Consider the following 16127-nt stretch of genomic DNA (forward strand, 5'->3'; position numbering starts at 1 on the left):
ATATATAGTGCAAATCTTGACTAATTTCAATCAAAATAAAAAATTATTATATCTATCCTCCCTCCATGAATGACATAAAATACTATATACAACTAAGGTTACTCATTTTTTCTCCAAATATTTTTCTTTTAACTAAGTTTTCACTTTCAGCTCCCCTCTACAGTAAAAGTTGCTTTTTATGGCATGAATTAATGAAAGGAATTTCTGGAAAGAATTTTCTTTAAAAAAGGCTACAGTCACAACAGGGACTTTTCAAGGCATCAAATTATTAAGGTCTTCTATTGAAAGAAAACATTGACCTTGGTTCAACTAGACAAATTAAATGTCATAGCCAAGAAATCAATATGTGAATATTGGTGAATTATAGCTAAACTGGAAAGGTGCCGAATGTTTCTTTTTTAAAGGAGAAACATTAAAAACTATAATATTGAAGAAATTCAAAAACAGTGACTTCACAAATATGAAAATTCATAGTGATGTCACTGTACATGATCATTTGGAAACATTAGAGTACCTTCATTGATTTCTAATGCAGATTCATGTAAAAGACTTTTCTTCATATAGCCTTCATTGGAAAAGGCAAATCCCTTTCATTCAATGTTTTAAGAGGGCAAGAATTCAGAAATGTAAATAGATTGTTTGGTAATGCTTAGCCTAGCAGGAGGATTGATGGCAAATTAGTAGAAAACTATAGAACACATAAGATAAAAAAAATCAGCATTTTTTGCTCCGATTGGTATGGAAATAATTTGATGTTTTCAGTGCTTCATAAAGACTATATACTTTGACAAGTCTCTTTATTGTGCCCATCCCCATGGCTAAATTCAAAGCATAATATCTAAATACTAAACTGATTTTTCTTCTATGCCAAAAGAGAGGAAAACATAATAACCAAAGATGATGTTCCTGAACTTGGCCTGACTTTTCAAAATTAGTTTTTATTTTTAAGGTTAATTACAATATCTCTCTCCACATAAAAGTCCTACTCATATGCTTCATCGTGATGTGACAGTGACCCTGGGGTCTCTCAGGCTAACCCATTGAAAGCAAAGCACAGACAGATTCTACTAAACTTGAAAGGCTTCAAACAGAGGTCCAAAAACAGACTGTACAACCCAAATATGGAACAAAAGAGTGTGACTTTGTACCATTAGATTTTCTAGGTAAGGCTAAAACAATCTAGCAGTATGCCTGAAAGGGAAGGGGGATAGAGGACAGGGTACCTAAAATAGTTTTTTTTTAGATTATAGGGCCCAGCCCAAAAGATAAATTCCATAATTACTATTTAAAAAAAAAGAATTTGAGACTCTGTTGGCATTAGCTCTTTAGACACTAATTTCTAATCTCAACAACAGCAAAGTGTTATGATGAATAGGAGATAGAAGAAAAGAGAAAAGGGGGAGGAGTAGAGAAGGAAATAAAGGAAAGGGAAAGAAAGGAGAGAGGAGAAAGGAAAAGGGGAAGTGAGAAAAGAAAGGGCGAGAGAAGAGCAGATTGAGAGGAAAAGGAGAGAGAAGGTTTTTAATGGTTTAAAATGTCATGACTCAGAATACAAACATCTTCTTGCCCATTTTTTAAGTTTTATGTTCCTTGTGGTCAAATCAGCTGTGACATCCTCCTGTTCAGCCATGCTGATTTCAAGTGTGTCCTGAAATCTTCCCAGGCAGGTGCAAAGCTGTGTGGAAACTGTCTTACACTTCTGGTATTCAGCACCTGGCCTATCTATGTTCTGCCAAAGAAACTCTGGAATACAGGTTACCTGGCAGGAAATCTGAGAATCTTCCTAGGAAAGAGGTTCACCTGGTAGTTCTCGCCATTGAAACCTGAAACCTCAGTGCTGATAATGTATGGCTAGTGTCCTAGCAATTATCCCTCACTCTAATTAGGTGTATAGGCATTTTCTAGAAAAGGAAAATCATACTAAATGATATTTTTCTGAATTTTTGATGTGCATTCCTCAGTTAAAGTTACAAATTATTCTCTCCGCCTTAAGATGCTTTTGATCAAAAGTAGTTGTACCAAATCTTTAAAATGAAAAAAAAAGTAATTAAATGAGATTTTGTATGCTATTAAGTTGCTTTTTTTTTCCTTTGCTTCTTAGGTTCGAGGACAAAAAGTGGTTGGTTCAGACATGGTTGTTACAGTAGAATTCACCAACCCTCTGAATGAAACACTGTACAATATCTGGATACATCTTGATGGACCTGGAGTAATGAAACCAATCAGGAAAATGTTTCGGTAGGATCACCTGACATCGGGGTCACTTTCTCTGTTTCTCTTTCTTTCCTTTCCTATAGCATAGGGGAGGTAAAAAGACATAGGATGGTGGGGTCGTATAGGACAGGATTCAAGGCCAGATCTGTCATTTATTACCGAGTTATTGTCCTGTGGGTCTTAGTTTCCTATCCTATAAAACAATGGGAATGGACCAGACAAGTTCTTAATCCTGTAAAATTCCTCTAGTAAGTAAGTAAACTTCTTATTTTTTGGACGGCAAAGCAGAGCCACTAAGAAAGGTACAGGTAGAGAGCTGGTCTCTGAGTCAAGAAGAAATGACTTGGGTTATGCCATTAAGACATCTAATTTCTATAATCCAGGACAAGTCATCTAATTTTTCTATAGATATCTACCAAAGTCAAAGAGTATGTGTCATCTGAACTAGCTCATGTAATTCTTGGTAACTCCCTATACCAATGAAATCATAAGTTAAGCCCTCCTAAAAAGTATTATTGAATAAAAGCATTATTGATTCCCCTTTCTAACTACTTTAAATTTCCTCAGGTCCCAGATCATCCTAATAGCGGAAACTCAAATTTGGAAAGCGTCTCTAAGCAAAAAAATTTAAGAAGGAGCCCCATTTCCCTTTATTGACAATAATATAAATCCATTTCCAGCAGAGAGGGATAAATAATAATAATAGAAACAAACATTTATTGAGTACCTACTTTACACAAGATTGACAATTATTATCTCATTTGATCCCTGCAACAATCCAGGGAGGTAGGTGCTATTATTATCCTTATTCTACAAATGAGGAAACTGAGGCAAACAAGAAGTCTTTCCTTCAAGTGTCCCCTGTACGCACACCCTGAATTGTTTCTTGGATCGCATTTATGATTCTACTCCTGTACTGTCAACCTTAGCTGTCCACAAGGAAATGCTGAGTACAGGAGTAGAAAATGAGGTCTGAAACTCTCCAGCTTTGTCATACAGCCATTTGAGAAAGGCAAAAGCTACGTCAGGGTCTATGGAGACCTGACGGAGATGCATTTTAGTCCATCTTCATGCCAAAGTTGATCTAATATGATTCTCAGATCCCACAATATTGTTGCCCTCAAAATCCTTGATAATCACAGATCCTGAGAGTCTTCAGAATTCAGAGTTCATCTAATCTAACCTCCCATCCCTTGCAGAAACTCATTTTTCAGCTTCCCTGATAGATAATCATCCTCTTTTATTTGAAGACTTTCAGTGACAGGGAACTCACTCAACTTCCCAAAAGAGCCTTATTGCTTTTATTTTTTTTAAGAACTCTAATAATTGTTTTTAAAAAATTCTTCCTAAAACTGAAACAAAATCTGTCTTAATCTTCAAAGTGCTATGATAAGAACATGAAGTGTGGAACTAGAAAATCTGAGTTTGAAATCCAGTCCTTTGACATATTATCTATGTAACTTTAAACAACCTTAGGCCAGCTAAGTCACAACTTTTGGAACATGTTATATAATTAATGGAATGAAAAGCTGGTACTTTACATCAAAAAAAAAAAAAAACATTTTATGTACAAGAAATATCTATCAGTCTCACAACTGTGAAATGATACAAGTATTATTAATGCTTTTTACAGATAAGGAAAAAGTTTCAAAGAGATCGACTTGCCCCTGGGTTGTATGCTACATAATAGCTGGTACATAATAATGGTACATAATATGCTATTATGTACCTTAGATAGTATTTGAACTAATTTTTTAAAAGTTCCATGAGGGCAGGAAACATTGTTTTGGTTTGGTTTGGTTTGGTTTGGTTTTTTTGTGGCTGTTGTTTTGGTTTTTTCCCTTTTTTATCTCTTTTTGTATCTCTAGTGCTTTGCACAATGCATGGCACATAGTAGGTACATAATAAATGTTTATTGAATTGCATTTTTGACTACAACTCCAACCACAGTGAATTGAATGTTGTTGGTGGTGGTGTTTTTACCCTTCATTTTCTAAGAGGACCAGTAACATCACAGTTTGCAATCACTCTTCACTGCAAATGTCACTTGTTTTAATGAACTAAGTAATGTATAATACTGGCCATGGCTTGTCAGAAACCAAGTTCTGGCCATCCTTAAACCACAAAGCTCCATCTGGAATCAGTTCTACCACAGATGTGGTTCTTTACAAGAATCTTTATGGCCCAAGAACCAGTCTCCATATCTACCTTATCAATTAAGGACTTATTTCATGGTGGAGCTGGGACCAGAGCATAGACTAAATCACTTATTTTGCCACCAGATGGCTCCTCCCCTCTTTTTCCTTTCCTTTAATTTGCAAAGTGAATTGGATTTAAGTGAGGCAGTAATACAAAGTCTTCAGCCTCTCTCTTCCAGAGACATCTAAGTCCAGTTGCAAGACAGTAGAGCTAAATATTACCATATAAGGACTGGGAAAAGAGTTGTAGGACTCATCTAGCCTTAGAAATTGCCTTGTGACTTGTTAACTGGGAATTTGGCCAGCCTACTTTGTAGAAAGCATTCTCTGCTGAGTTTTCTCTATGGCTATTACTTCCAAGCTCCTCTAAATCCTTATGTTTCACCATTTTAATACTGATATTTCTGTATCTCTTAACTGTCACACCCGATGTTCCCTAACCTATGCTTACTCCTTGTGAGACCTTAGGCAAGTCATTTAAAAGTTTTCTCAGTCATAGTTCCCTCCTCTTAAAAAGATAAAATGGACCATCAGAGAGATCAACTGCAACACTTTTAGATATTACTAAAAGCATATCAAAATGTGATTGGGAATTATTTAACAAAATAAACAAAAACATAGATAATGTTAATATGTGGTTTTCTTCTAAGTATTACCAGAAGCATATCAAAATGTGAATGGGAATTATTTAACAAAATAAGCAAAAACATAGATAATGTTAACATGTGGTTTGCTGAGTCAATATGCTTCTCATAGGAATAATTTAATGGCTCCTGTTTCTTCAGAGTACATTACTAGACTAGATGAGCTTTCAAGTCCCTTCTAGCTCTAACTTTATGTACACTAAGATGTCCAATATCAGAGAGGAAACTAGTCACTTTGGGGAATTTGCTACCTCTTATTAATGGAATAAAAAGGAAAAAAAAAACCTTGAGGCTTTTTTTGAAACTAACAAGCAAAAAATATTCAGCTATTGAGCACTAACATACAAGTCACAGGAAAATAAATTAAATTAGAAATCATGCTTAGCGCAATAGAGAGGTCAGAGACCTCTTCAGTCAGAGACATCCGCCTCAATCACCTATTCTCACACCTCCCCACACTAATCAACTACAGGAATGTCTCAGGCAAAGGCAAACAACACTTTTCTTTTTTTTCAAACAGCTCCCCTGCTGCTGCATCCATTTTTTCCCTCAAACTTTTTGATCAAGACTCCCCAATCCTCTGGTCATTATTACAGTATCTACTGCCAGACATATGTTGTGTGAGCATAAACCTACATGTTTGTCTATGGGTAAATAACATGCCTGCAAATACAAAGGGACTTAACATATAGGTGTACAGTAGGGAGTGGGGAGAAGAGTGAACACAAGGCCCCTGAATCAATTCTGTTCTATCTTGTAAAGACTCTCCATCATGAAGACTTGAGGCTTTAATCCAAATGAGACTTTACAGGAATTTAATTTTAGTATCCCTCCTCCCCCTTTCTTGAGATCTATTACCTTCAAAGAGGGGAAGGATAAAGAAAGGAGGAGCTATATAGTGGCAAAATAAGTGATTTGATCTATGCTCTGGCCCCAGCTCCACATAGCTGTCCTTATTTGATGATATAGTCCTTGATTGACAAAACAGTTTTGAAGGATGGTTCTTAGATATTGAGATTCTTGTAAAGAACTGTGTCTATGTTATAACCAATTCCAGATATATGAAGCTTTGTGGTTTAAAGATGGTCAGAACTTGGTAGGAATAAGCCATGGCCAGTATCATTCATTACTTAGGACATTCAAACAAATGATATTTTCAATGAAGAGGGAGTGCCCATCTCATCCTAATATGCCCTGGTTAACACAGGTGAACTCAAATGGAGGAATAACAAGGGACCTTGGCATTACAGAGGTCTAGCATGAGGATGCCTGCACTATTTTAAGTGACTTGGGATTCCAGGACAGGGGATCAGGAAAACTTAAGTTCAAATCTGGCCTCAGACACTTTCTAGCTGTGTGACCTTGGGCAAATCACTAAACCCTATTTGCCTCAGTTTCCTCATCTGTGAAATAACTGGAGAAGAAAAGGGCAAACTATCCCAGTATCTTTGCTAAGAAAATTCCCCAAAGGGATCACAAAGAGTCAGACATGACAGAAAATTGCTCTCTGTCTCTGCCTGTCTCTCTCTCTCTCTCTCTCTCTCTCTCTCTCTCTCTCTCTCTCTCTCTCTCTCTCTTCTCTCTCTCTCTCTCTCTCTTCTCTCTCTTTTCTCTCTCTCTCTCTTTCTCTCTCATTCTTTCTCTCTCTCTTCTCTCTCTTTTCTCTCTCTCTCTCTCTCTCTCTCTCCTCTCTCTCTCTCTCTCTCTCTCTCTCTCTCTGTTTCTGTGTATGTGTGTGTGTGTGTATACACAGGGTAAAAATTACAAAATGGGTCACAGGCAGCTTCCTTTGTTGACTTGCTCTAATTTTAGGGCCCAAAGACCAAATGTACAAGGAATTGGCCACCTTTTGGTAATCCAGAATTGTAAAGAGATCTAGGTACCAAGCTATTAAATGACAGGGAGCCTGGGAATTCAGTGGCTCAAGAATATAAAATTTGACCAAGAATGGAGAGGAGAGATGCCATTTCTCATTTTTCATTCTATATTCCATCTTCACTATACACAACTCTTCCTACCATCCTCTCTTATATCAGATGAACTGTAACTTTCAGCTTTTAAGTTTCTATTTTTCAGAAAGCATACCAGCAGCTTATCTTCAAAGTTAATTTCCTTTAACAAAAAAAAAAAAAAGAAGAAGAAAGATTACACTCAATGAGTTATTGTGAAGACAATGTCCTGGATCTTATTTTGATTTTTCATATTAAGTTTCCTGGGCAGATCAGAGGCTGAGAGTTAGACACACAGAGGACAAACCATAGGTAGTTGCAGTTTATTGTAATAATAATCTCATTTGCCTGCATGTATTCAAGATGATAAATGGCTATTGGAGGCTGATGGCTCAGCACATTACTTGGAATCATTTATCACAACATCTATTCCCAGGCAAATGAGATTATTCCAAAGTTACTTTATTTACCAATGGGGAAAGGGAGGATGGGAATAATTGCCTTTCTTCTCTTTTTATGCATACATGTCTTATGCTCCACTTGTGCAAAAAAAGTATATAAATATATATGAATAAATATAGCACATACACATACTCATTTAGTATGTATGAATAATCAATACATTCATTAGGGGAAGGGAACACTGGACCTTTGATATTTTCTATAGGAAACACTCAGTAAGAAACCTCCCACCATTCATATAGATTGGCAACTACCTTAGGATTCTAGGACTTTTTGTCTTAAGAAGTTGCCCTGGAAGCTTAAGGGAAAATTGATTTCCTCAGAGTCATGTAGCCAGCATTAGTGAAAAGTAAGATTTAGATCTAGGATCTATTGACTTCAGTAACAGCAACTAACACCGATATAGAGCTTCAAAATTTAGAGAATTTTTACAGATATTATCTCAATTTATCCTCAGAACAACCTTGGGGAATAGGTACATTTATTATCCCCATCTTACAGATGATCATAGTGAGCCAATACAAATGACTTGCCCAGGATCATACATGTAAGTTTCTGAAGCAGCATGGAAATGCAAGTCTTTTTGGAATCCTGTACTCTATCTGGGTGTTAAGTAGATAACAATAATAGTGGTAGTGGTGGTACTGTTGGTGATACTGGTGGAAGTGGTAGTAGTAGTAGTAGTACTAGTAGTAGTAATAGTAACAGTAGTTTTTATTCTTGTTTATTGTTGTTTTCTCTTTAAAATGAAGTTGTTCAATTAGATGACCTCTAAGATTCCTCTGAGTTCTGATTTTATGACCATCTTTATAGACTAGAAACTTATTCATCCCTTTATTCCCTTCATTTTTCCTAAGATCCTCCAATTTAACATCCACCATCAAGATCCACACTTCCATAAACTAAGTTTCCATAGCTGTTAAGGATTCTCCTAACCAGGAACTCGTCTTCTGGCCTATCATTTCTTCTTCGAGTTGAACTTAGGGCATAAAACACTGGCTTAGGTATAATTCAGATATATTTGGATTACTCTAGCCTCTGATTAAGTCTATTTTAACCCAGATATGAATGGAAGAGAGGAGATGTAGAGAGATTCTAGCCCTGCTATTACAGGTGGCTTAGCATAGTAACAGGCTAAAATAATAAATTCAATTCAGATCAGACACTGAGCAATCTGAATTGATTATATACACTAAATAAAGAAATTTGCTAATCAACCAGATTTCCCACTTACTTCATATTTGGCTAAAATTTGTCCTAAAATAGGCTATATCTATACAATACCCAAACAAATGGTCAATTTAATCAGTTCTGTAAAACAGCCAATCAATTTACAAACAAATATAAGGTTAAATTATGTTTCTGTCATATCCAGTAGGGATTCACAATTCCAATTCTACCACTGTGAAATAGTAGTCATCCTATAAACAACAATAGGGAGAACAGAAACAAGCATTTTTAAATGCCTACTGTAGGCCAAGCATTATGCTAAATGATTTACAAGTATCTCATTTGACCCTCACAATAACTCTATGAAATAGTGGCAATTATTATTTCCCCATTTTACAGTTGGAGATACTGAGGAAAATGGAAGTTAAATGACTCAAAGTCAGTTAGAAAGTTTTTAAGACTGAATTTGAATTCAAGTCTTCCTGCCTCCAGGCCTAGTATTCTATTCAATGTGCTACCCAACTACTGTTAAATAGCAAAGTTAACCATGAAGGCAGCTGGATGCCTCAGTGAATAAAGTTCTGGGCCTGGAATCAGGAAGATCTGAATTAAAATATGAACTCAGACACTGACTATGTGACCCTAGGCAAGTCAGTTCCTCATCTGAAAATAAGCTTAGAGGAGGAAGTCTTATTATCTTTGCCAACAAAACTCCATGAATAGTACTGACATGTTATGATCTATGGGGTTACAAAGAGTCAGAAATGACTGAGCAAGTCACCTGATTAATTTTTTAAAACTTTTCAATCATATATATACAACTTGGTACAGACCCAGCCACAATATACTAATTGGATGATATAAATAAATGTAATAAATATAATTATATAATAAAAAAGAAATATTAATTATATAATATAAAACTACTCATTTTGTTTTGGTTCAGTACTTTGTTCTTTTTGAATGGAGACAAATATACCTCCTATTCTCATAACAAGTGCTTCTAATTATTAACATAAACCACATATTCAGGCATGATTGTTTTAGAATATAAATGCATCCTAAAACATACAAGGTCAGTATGTTTTATACTCAGGATTATTCATGGCCCATACACCAACATTTCCAACTAATAATTATCTTTTAGGTACCTAAAAATGTGTTATGTATTAGACAGATCTTACATCAAACTCCCTCTAGAATCAAAAATTTCAGTAACAGTAAAGCAAGTAGGAGCTTTTGTCAGATTTGAACATGATAACTTTTTTAAACTGCTACTTTTGCCCCTCTGGTCACTATCAGCCTAGGTTATCCATTCTGCTGAGCAGGTCCTTTCTTTAGTCAAATATCAGTTCTTCAGAAGCCAACATTTAGTGATCTGATCAAATGCAATAAGTCATATCCTAGGCAGATGAATACAAAAGCATGGCATGTGAACATAATTGTATTTGGTGCTCTGAATCTGAGTCTGGGAATAGACATGTAAGACAGGGGCAAAAAGGATGATTTTTTGGAGTGGGGAGATAAAAGATGAAATATTCTGGGCCCTACATTAGGTAGGGAAGTCCAATAATCCAGGTTCAGGGGTTAAAGTAGTAATAAAATCAACTTTACTCATCAAAGGAAATGAAAATAATAGATTTCTAAAGTGAAAAGGATATCAAATGTTATTTCTCCCTGTATCAACAGTCACCATGGAAACCAATCAAGTAAGTCAGCAATATAGAAAAGCTTTTTCTCACCTGCAGTAGGAACTCAGGTACATCCTCCTACTCTAGTTCCCAACCATTTGGGCTTTTTATGCCTCTAAGGGCAAGGAAGCCAAACTTCCTCCTTCAGTGACTGATCCCCAACATGCCAGATATTGGAAAGACCTGCCAAGAGAAAGGGGGGGAGGGTGGTGTGGAAGAGACTGCAGCTAACCATGGTGGGAATACCATATTCCACTCTTCCTCAGAGATTGTCTTGACCCATCCCCACTCCTACCCCTGATCCAGATGTCACAAGGAACATAGCAAAGAGGAGCTGCTACTATGGAGGAGAGAGAAAGACGGGAAGAATAACAAAGAAAGGACAGGCTCTCTGCTGAGGGTAGACAGGACAATGAGGAAAAGGCAGAACTTCTCAACAGCCTCCCTGACTAACATCCATAACTCAGGAAAATCAGTATATGATTTTATAGAATTGTACTACCACAGAATTATTAGTTATAAAAGGAAACAAAGAGATTCACTGATCAACCCTCTTCTTTTACTGGTAATAAAAGTCTTTAAATAGTCTGAGACCCAGAATACTGAAGGAATGAAACCAAGTCCAAAAGCAGGGTGAAAGACCTGCATTTGACCGTTGGCTCCATTCCACACATAAGCTGTCAAATCACTTAAATCTTTCTGATACTTACTGTGTGACCTTGGTCAGTCGGTGATCAGCCAGGCAGTCAGACTATAATAGCTCTAGCCATGAGAGACAGCCAGTGTAGACACAGAGATGGGAGAGCTTTATCTTTGTGAATTGCAACAGGCCAATATAGTTAGACCATATAGTCATAGAGAAAGGAAGTGTGGGAGAAGACTGGAAAGTAAGAAGAGTCCATGTTAAAATAGCTTTTAAATAACAGAGGAGTTTGCATTTGAGACTCCAAGTCATTTAGCCTTCAGGGTCTTTAGTTTCTTCATCTAAAAAATAGACTAGATGAGCTTTAAGACTCCTTCCAGCCTAGATTTATATTTGAAGACATAAGCACTTGAAAACTATGATTATGCAAAATGCTATACAAACAAAAAGTAAAATTAGAAATATATCCTTGTGTCATCCAATAGAGATCCAGAAATGCCCATGTTCTCACTATGAGATAATCTCCAAGAAACTTGTCCAAAAAGACCTCATGGCACCAAAAACATTGATATCACAGAAGCATGGGCCCACAGAGTAGAGTGAATAGAGATATCCCATGCTCTAGCTTCCCCTTAAATGTAAGCCTTTAGCAAAAGAGCCTCTAGATGAGAAATAATCTTGAGGGTAGTTCCTGAGGCTTGAGAGTTAATGAGTGGAACTTGTAATGAAATGTTTTAGTTAATTAATTCATTCAACAAATATCCATTCATTCATTCAACCAACTATATCAGATACTAGGGAATATATAAAATTGTATCCTATTCAATCTTTATATCTTTCTCAGGCCCTAGCCTTAGGGATTATAAAGGAGGTCAGATGTAGTTGTAATAGTGGTAGTAGTTGTAATAGTAAATAGGTAGTAATAGTAGTAATAAAAAGTAGTAGCATTAAGTAGTATCAAAATAGCAGTAGTATTAAATAATAGAAATAAATAGTAGTTGTAGTAGTAGAAGTAAGTACTACTAGTGGAAAGTAATAGTTAATAATAGTAATAGTAAATAGTAAGTAATAGGAGTAGTAGCAAATAGTAATAGAATTAACAACAATAGTAATAAGTACTATCAATAGTAGTAACTACCAACAGTAGTAACTAAATATTGTTAATACTTAAAAGTAGTAATACTAAGTAGTAGTTAGATCCTAGTAAAAGTAGGTATTAGTAGTATTAACAATAAGTAATAAATAGAATAAATAGTAGTAATTTGTGGTTGTAGTAAGTAATAATAATAAATATAACAAGTATTGGTAATAGTAAGTAGTAAGTCGTAGTAATAATAAGTAGCAGTTAATAGTAGTAGTAATAGTGGTAAGCACTAGAGTAGGTAGTAGCAAATAGTAGTAAGTAGTCATATGTAGTAGGAAATAGTAATTGTAATAGACAGTGATAGTAGTAGCTGTTATTGTAAGTAATTCTTATTTCTCTAGCATGTGAAGTTGGCAAAGACCTTTCCTCATAACATATGAGCTTCAATCAAAAATCAGACTACCTGGCATCTAAGGACTCTCCCACCTCCAAATCTGCATGATCCAAATCTGCATTTGGATTTTCCCATGTAAAGCTTAGTATGCATGTTCCTTCAAAAAGCTAGGATGAATGACCCACACTAGTTCTTACTAGTCTTTGATGGGAAGTAAGATCTGCCTAAAAAGTAAAACTTTTTTTTCACGTTTTTCTCCTTTGCATTCTTTCAGTGAACTTCCACCCAATTCTACCTTGACATGGGAAGAAGTGTGTCGGCCCTGGGTCCCTGGCCCACGAAAACTGATGGCTACCCTGAATTGTGATGCCTTGAGACACGTGTATGGGGAACTTGATTTAGAGATTCAAAGAAGGCGATAGGTGCAGACCTGCAAGGAAGAAGGGGGAAACAGCTCCTCCATGTCTTAGTTAAGAAATTCTGATGCAAAAATAGGCCAGCTCTTATTTTATCTTAGGTACCAGCATATTACACATTTGAGAAGGCAAGGTCAAGAATAAAAAGGACTGGTATGTGTTCGACATCCACAGAGAGCTCTCTACCACACTTTTCCAAATTCTGCCTCCTCAGTCTGGAGGTGCATGCAGACAGACTAGAGGGATCTTGAATAATTCCAACTTCTAAAGTGTTCAGAGCATTTGCTTTAATTAAACTCTAATTAAGCTCTAATAGCTCATCAAACTAAAAGTTATCATTTATCATGGCAAATGGCTCAGACTCCATTAATCAGAGGGATTTTCTAACCCAAGTAATTTGCCTGTGACCTGATTTGATTTCAGACAAGATTTCCAGTGCCCAGGGAAGTAAATCTATAAATGAAGAGAGAAAGATCCTCCAAAAAAGACCCCACACACATACACTTTGATCCAAGTTCTTTTTTTGTGCTTCCTGCCCATGAATATTTCTCACCACAACTCCTCCTACAGGTCACAGCATTCTGGGTTATAAGAGGGGAAGGGCTTCCAAAAAGTCTCCAGCACCTACTGCAGAGGGACTGGCTGCCAAATTTCACAGGTTAACTGTGTGAAAAGACACGGCTAAGTCTTAACAAACTACATTTATGAGGAATGTAATCATCTAAAGATGAGGAAGCAAGGACACCATGCAGCCCTTTTAAAACAAGACAGCTTTATCGTGCATTTGATAAGAGATGTCAAACTGTTAGTCTCATGCACAGGAGCTTTTTAGCTCCTAGAGTTAATGAAGTATGGCTATAAAGTACTAAGATAGGTTTGTGTAGTATTTAGAATCTGTCTCACTGGTTTAAATTCACATTTTGTTCATGTTTCCTGTATCATCCACCTCCTCAGAAATTCAATCCTTAGAAATCCCTTAGAGCCATGTCAACTAGGCAAATGCTGTGGAGGGAGTAGTGAATTTGGTGGCTCAGCATAGATGGAGAAGGATTGATTCCTACTAAATCTCTCCAGCTATTTGTATCTTTCATCCAGTAACTTCAGCTAGTTCTGGGATGCTGAAACTTTACATTTACTCAGTCTTGCAAATGGCTACTTACTCTGTGATGATTTCAGGAAAATAAGCAAGAAAATGTTGCATTCATTCATTTAATTCCCTGAGGAGAATAGTACAATTGGACTAATGCTTAATTTGCAATGGTGGTTTATGTTAAAAGTCTACCAAAATGTCCAAGAGAATACTCTAAATCAGCAGACTCTTATTCTTAGCAACCCTGTATAATGGGATAGAGAAGAGGGGTGGGGGATCATGCTCTGGTGCTTATGACCACCATTGAGGGAAAACTGGTTGCCCTTCCCAGACACTTACACATAAGTCCTCCAAAAGCATTAGTTAATCAAAGCTAAGGCTTTTTTAAAATCATTTTTATTAAGCAGTCTCTAGAACTTCTGTTGAAGCTCTTTTTGGTAAACAAATTGCTAAAAGTTTTTGCTTTGCTACGAGCCAGCTTGACTTTGTATGCTATTATTCATTTGCATGTTCTAATTAACCAGAATGTAATGGAAATTTAAAATAAAGTTCATCTGATTATACTTGCATACAGCACAAGGGCTCCTCATTTTATTTCAGATCCAGCAGACCACCAACCGCTCCTGCTTCAGTCATAAAAGTCTGTCTGACAACGAACAGTCTGCAATGAATGCAAACTATTTTAGTGGTAAGAGTCAAAAGGCCTTTTTGCTCCCTGGTTCTATGCTATGCAACTATGGACATGTCTCCACATCTCTTTGTGCCTCAGTTTGTTAATGGAGAGGACTGAACGAGATAACAACCTTTGAGGTCTTGTCAGCATTTAAAAGCCATGATGATATAAGTCCTCCTTGCAGGGGAGGGTAGGCAGGAAATCTGGATAGCTCGTCTTTCCCTTTTCAAGAAGATCATAAAACAAAAGTAGATTCTGTTAGTCATTGTTGGGGTCCCAATAATCTTATTTATTAAAAGAGGAAGGCCAAATGTTAAGGACGAGCACAGCAACACTCATCAGAATTAATAGAAGGACATGAGAGAAATTTCTCAAAAATGAGATAAGGAAATGGCAAACCAGTGCCAGTAATGAAACAAAAATCAATGTCAAGCAAGAGTCCAAACCAATTTGCAGGCCTCAATTTGATGCTATTGGCCAAGGGTACCGTGGGCACAGAATGGGGCAAAAGGACTTTCTCCCAAGTTGCCAAAGTTAGAGAATAGAAACAATGGACTTCTGACAGCATAGGAAAAAATTGAGCTTAATGGCCGGTTATCAAGAATAATTAAATTGAGAAACAATTAAAATAGGATGAGTTCCTTCCCCCACCCCACTCTGGTCTTGCCACCTCCTCAAGTGAGGCCAGAGAAAGACCTTAATTTAGAAAGGTCAAGATCATCAACAACAGCATGTAATATTCACAAATAGTCTTTGTGGATGGAAAAAAGGCAATGGGCAGAAAAGAGCCATCCAGATCAGGAAGATGTGGCTCCAAGACCTGCCCCAACCCCTGACACATACAAATAAACACACAACCTTTCAGCCCTCAAATAGAAGGTACCAACCTATTGCTAAAGGGAGTCCTATTCCAATGAAGTTACAGGTCCAATCCCTATCCTTTGGGGGGGAAATTAAGTTTGCTCACACCTCAATAGTCTGTAAGTTGGAGTTAACTTCTGCATTAATTTTTGCTTCCTACATCCTTTTGTGTTATCAAAATGTATATTGATATAATATATCAAATATATAATAATATAATAGATAAATGGAAGACAAAATATAAATCTGCATGCCAAATACAACATGCTACCCACTTTTGTATGACCCTGAAGCCTGCAGATTGTGAATTCCTGATTTAAATACCTGGCAGAGGATAAAGGGAATAGCTTATGCACCAAATGCACTAAATTCTCTCCAACACTAATAAGAGATTAACATTTCAGGAGGAAAAAATACAGAAAACCCAGACTGTGTTTTACTTTGCCCTTCTCTGCTCCAACCCTAAGAATAACTAGCACTTGTGCCAAAATACAAAGACTAAAAGAACAAAAGAACCACAAAAAATGTTGTTCTTTGCCATTGCTATCTCCTGATGATTTAGTTATCTTATAATTTAATAACTCATATTTTTATAGCTCTTTAAAGTTTACAGAAAACTTCCCTCATCACCACCTGTG

The 16127-nt window shown here is 36.5% G+C and overlaps 1 protein-coding gene across 1 annotated transcript in view; it reads left to right on the top strand.

Moving 5' to 3' along the window:
- Positions 1 to 14534, top strand: part of F13A1 (coagulation factor XIII A chain) — a 190398-nt gene extending 175864 nt beyond the window's left edge. Inside the window, exons 14-15 of the mRNA XM_051970733.1 lie at positions 2102 to 2238; positions 12724 to 14534. Coding sequence (XP_051826693.1) covers positions 2102 to 2238; positions 12724 to 12871 — 285 coding nt within the window. The 3' untranslated portion in view covers positions 12872 to 14534. The remainder of the gene's footprint in view (positions 1 to 2101; positions 2239 to 12723) is intronic.
- The last annotated feature ends 1593 nt before the right edge of the window (positions 14535 to 16127 follow it).

This window comes from Antechinus flavipes, chromosome 1 (assembly GCF_016432865.1).
Source record: "Antechinus flavipes isolate AdamAnt ecotype Samford, QLD, Australia chromosome 1, AdamAnt_v2, whole genome shotgun sequence".
NCBI lineage: Eukaryota > Metazoa > Chordata > Mammalia > Dasyuromorphia > Dasyuridae > Antechinus > Antechinus flavipes.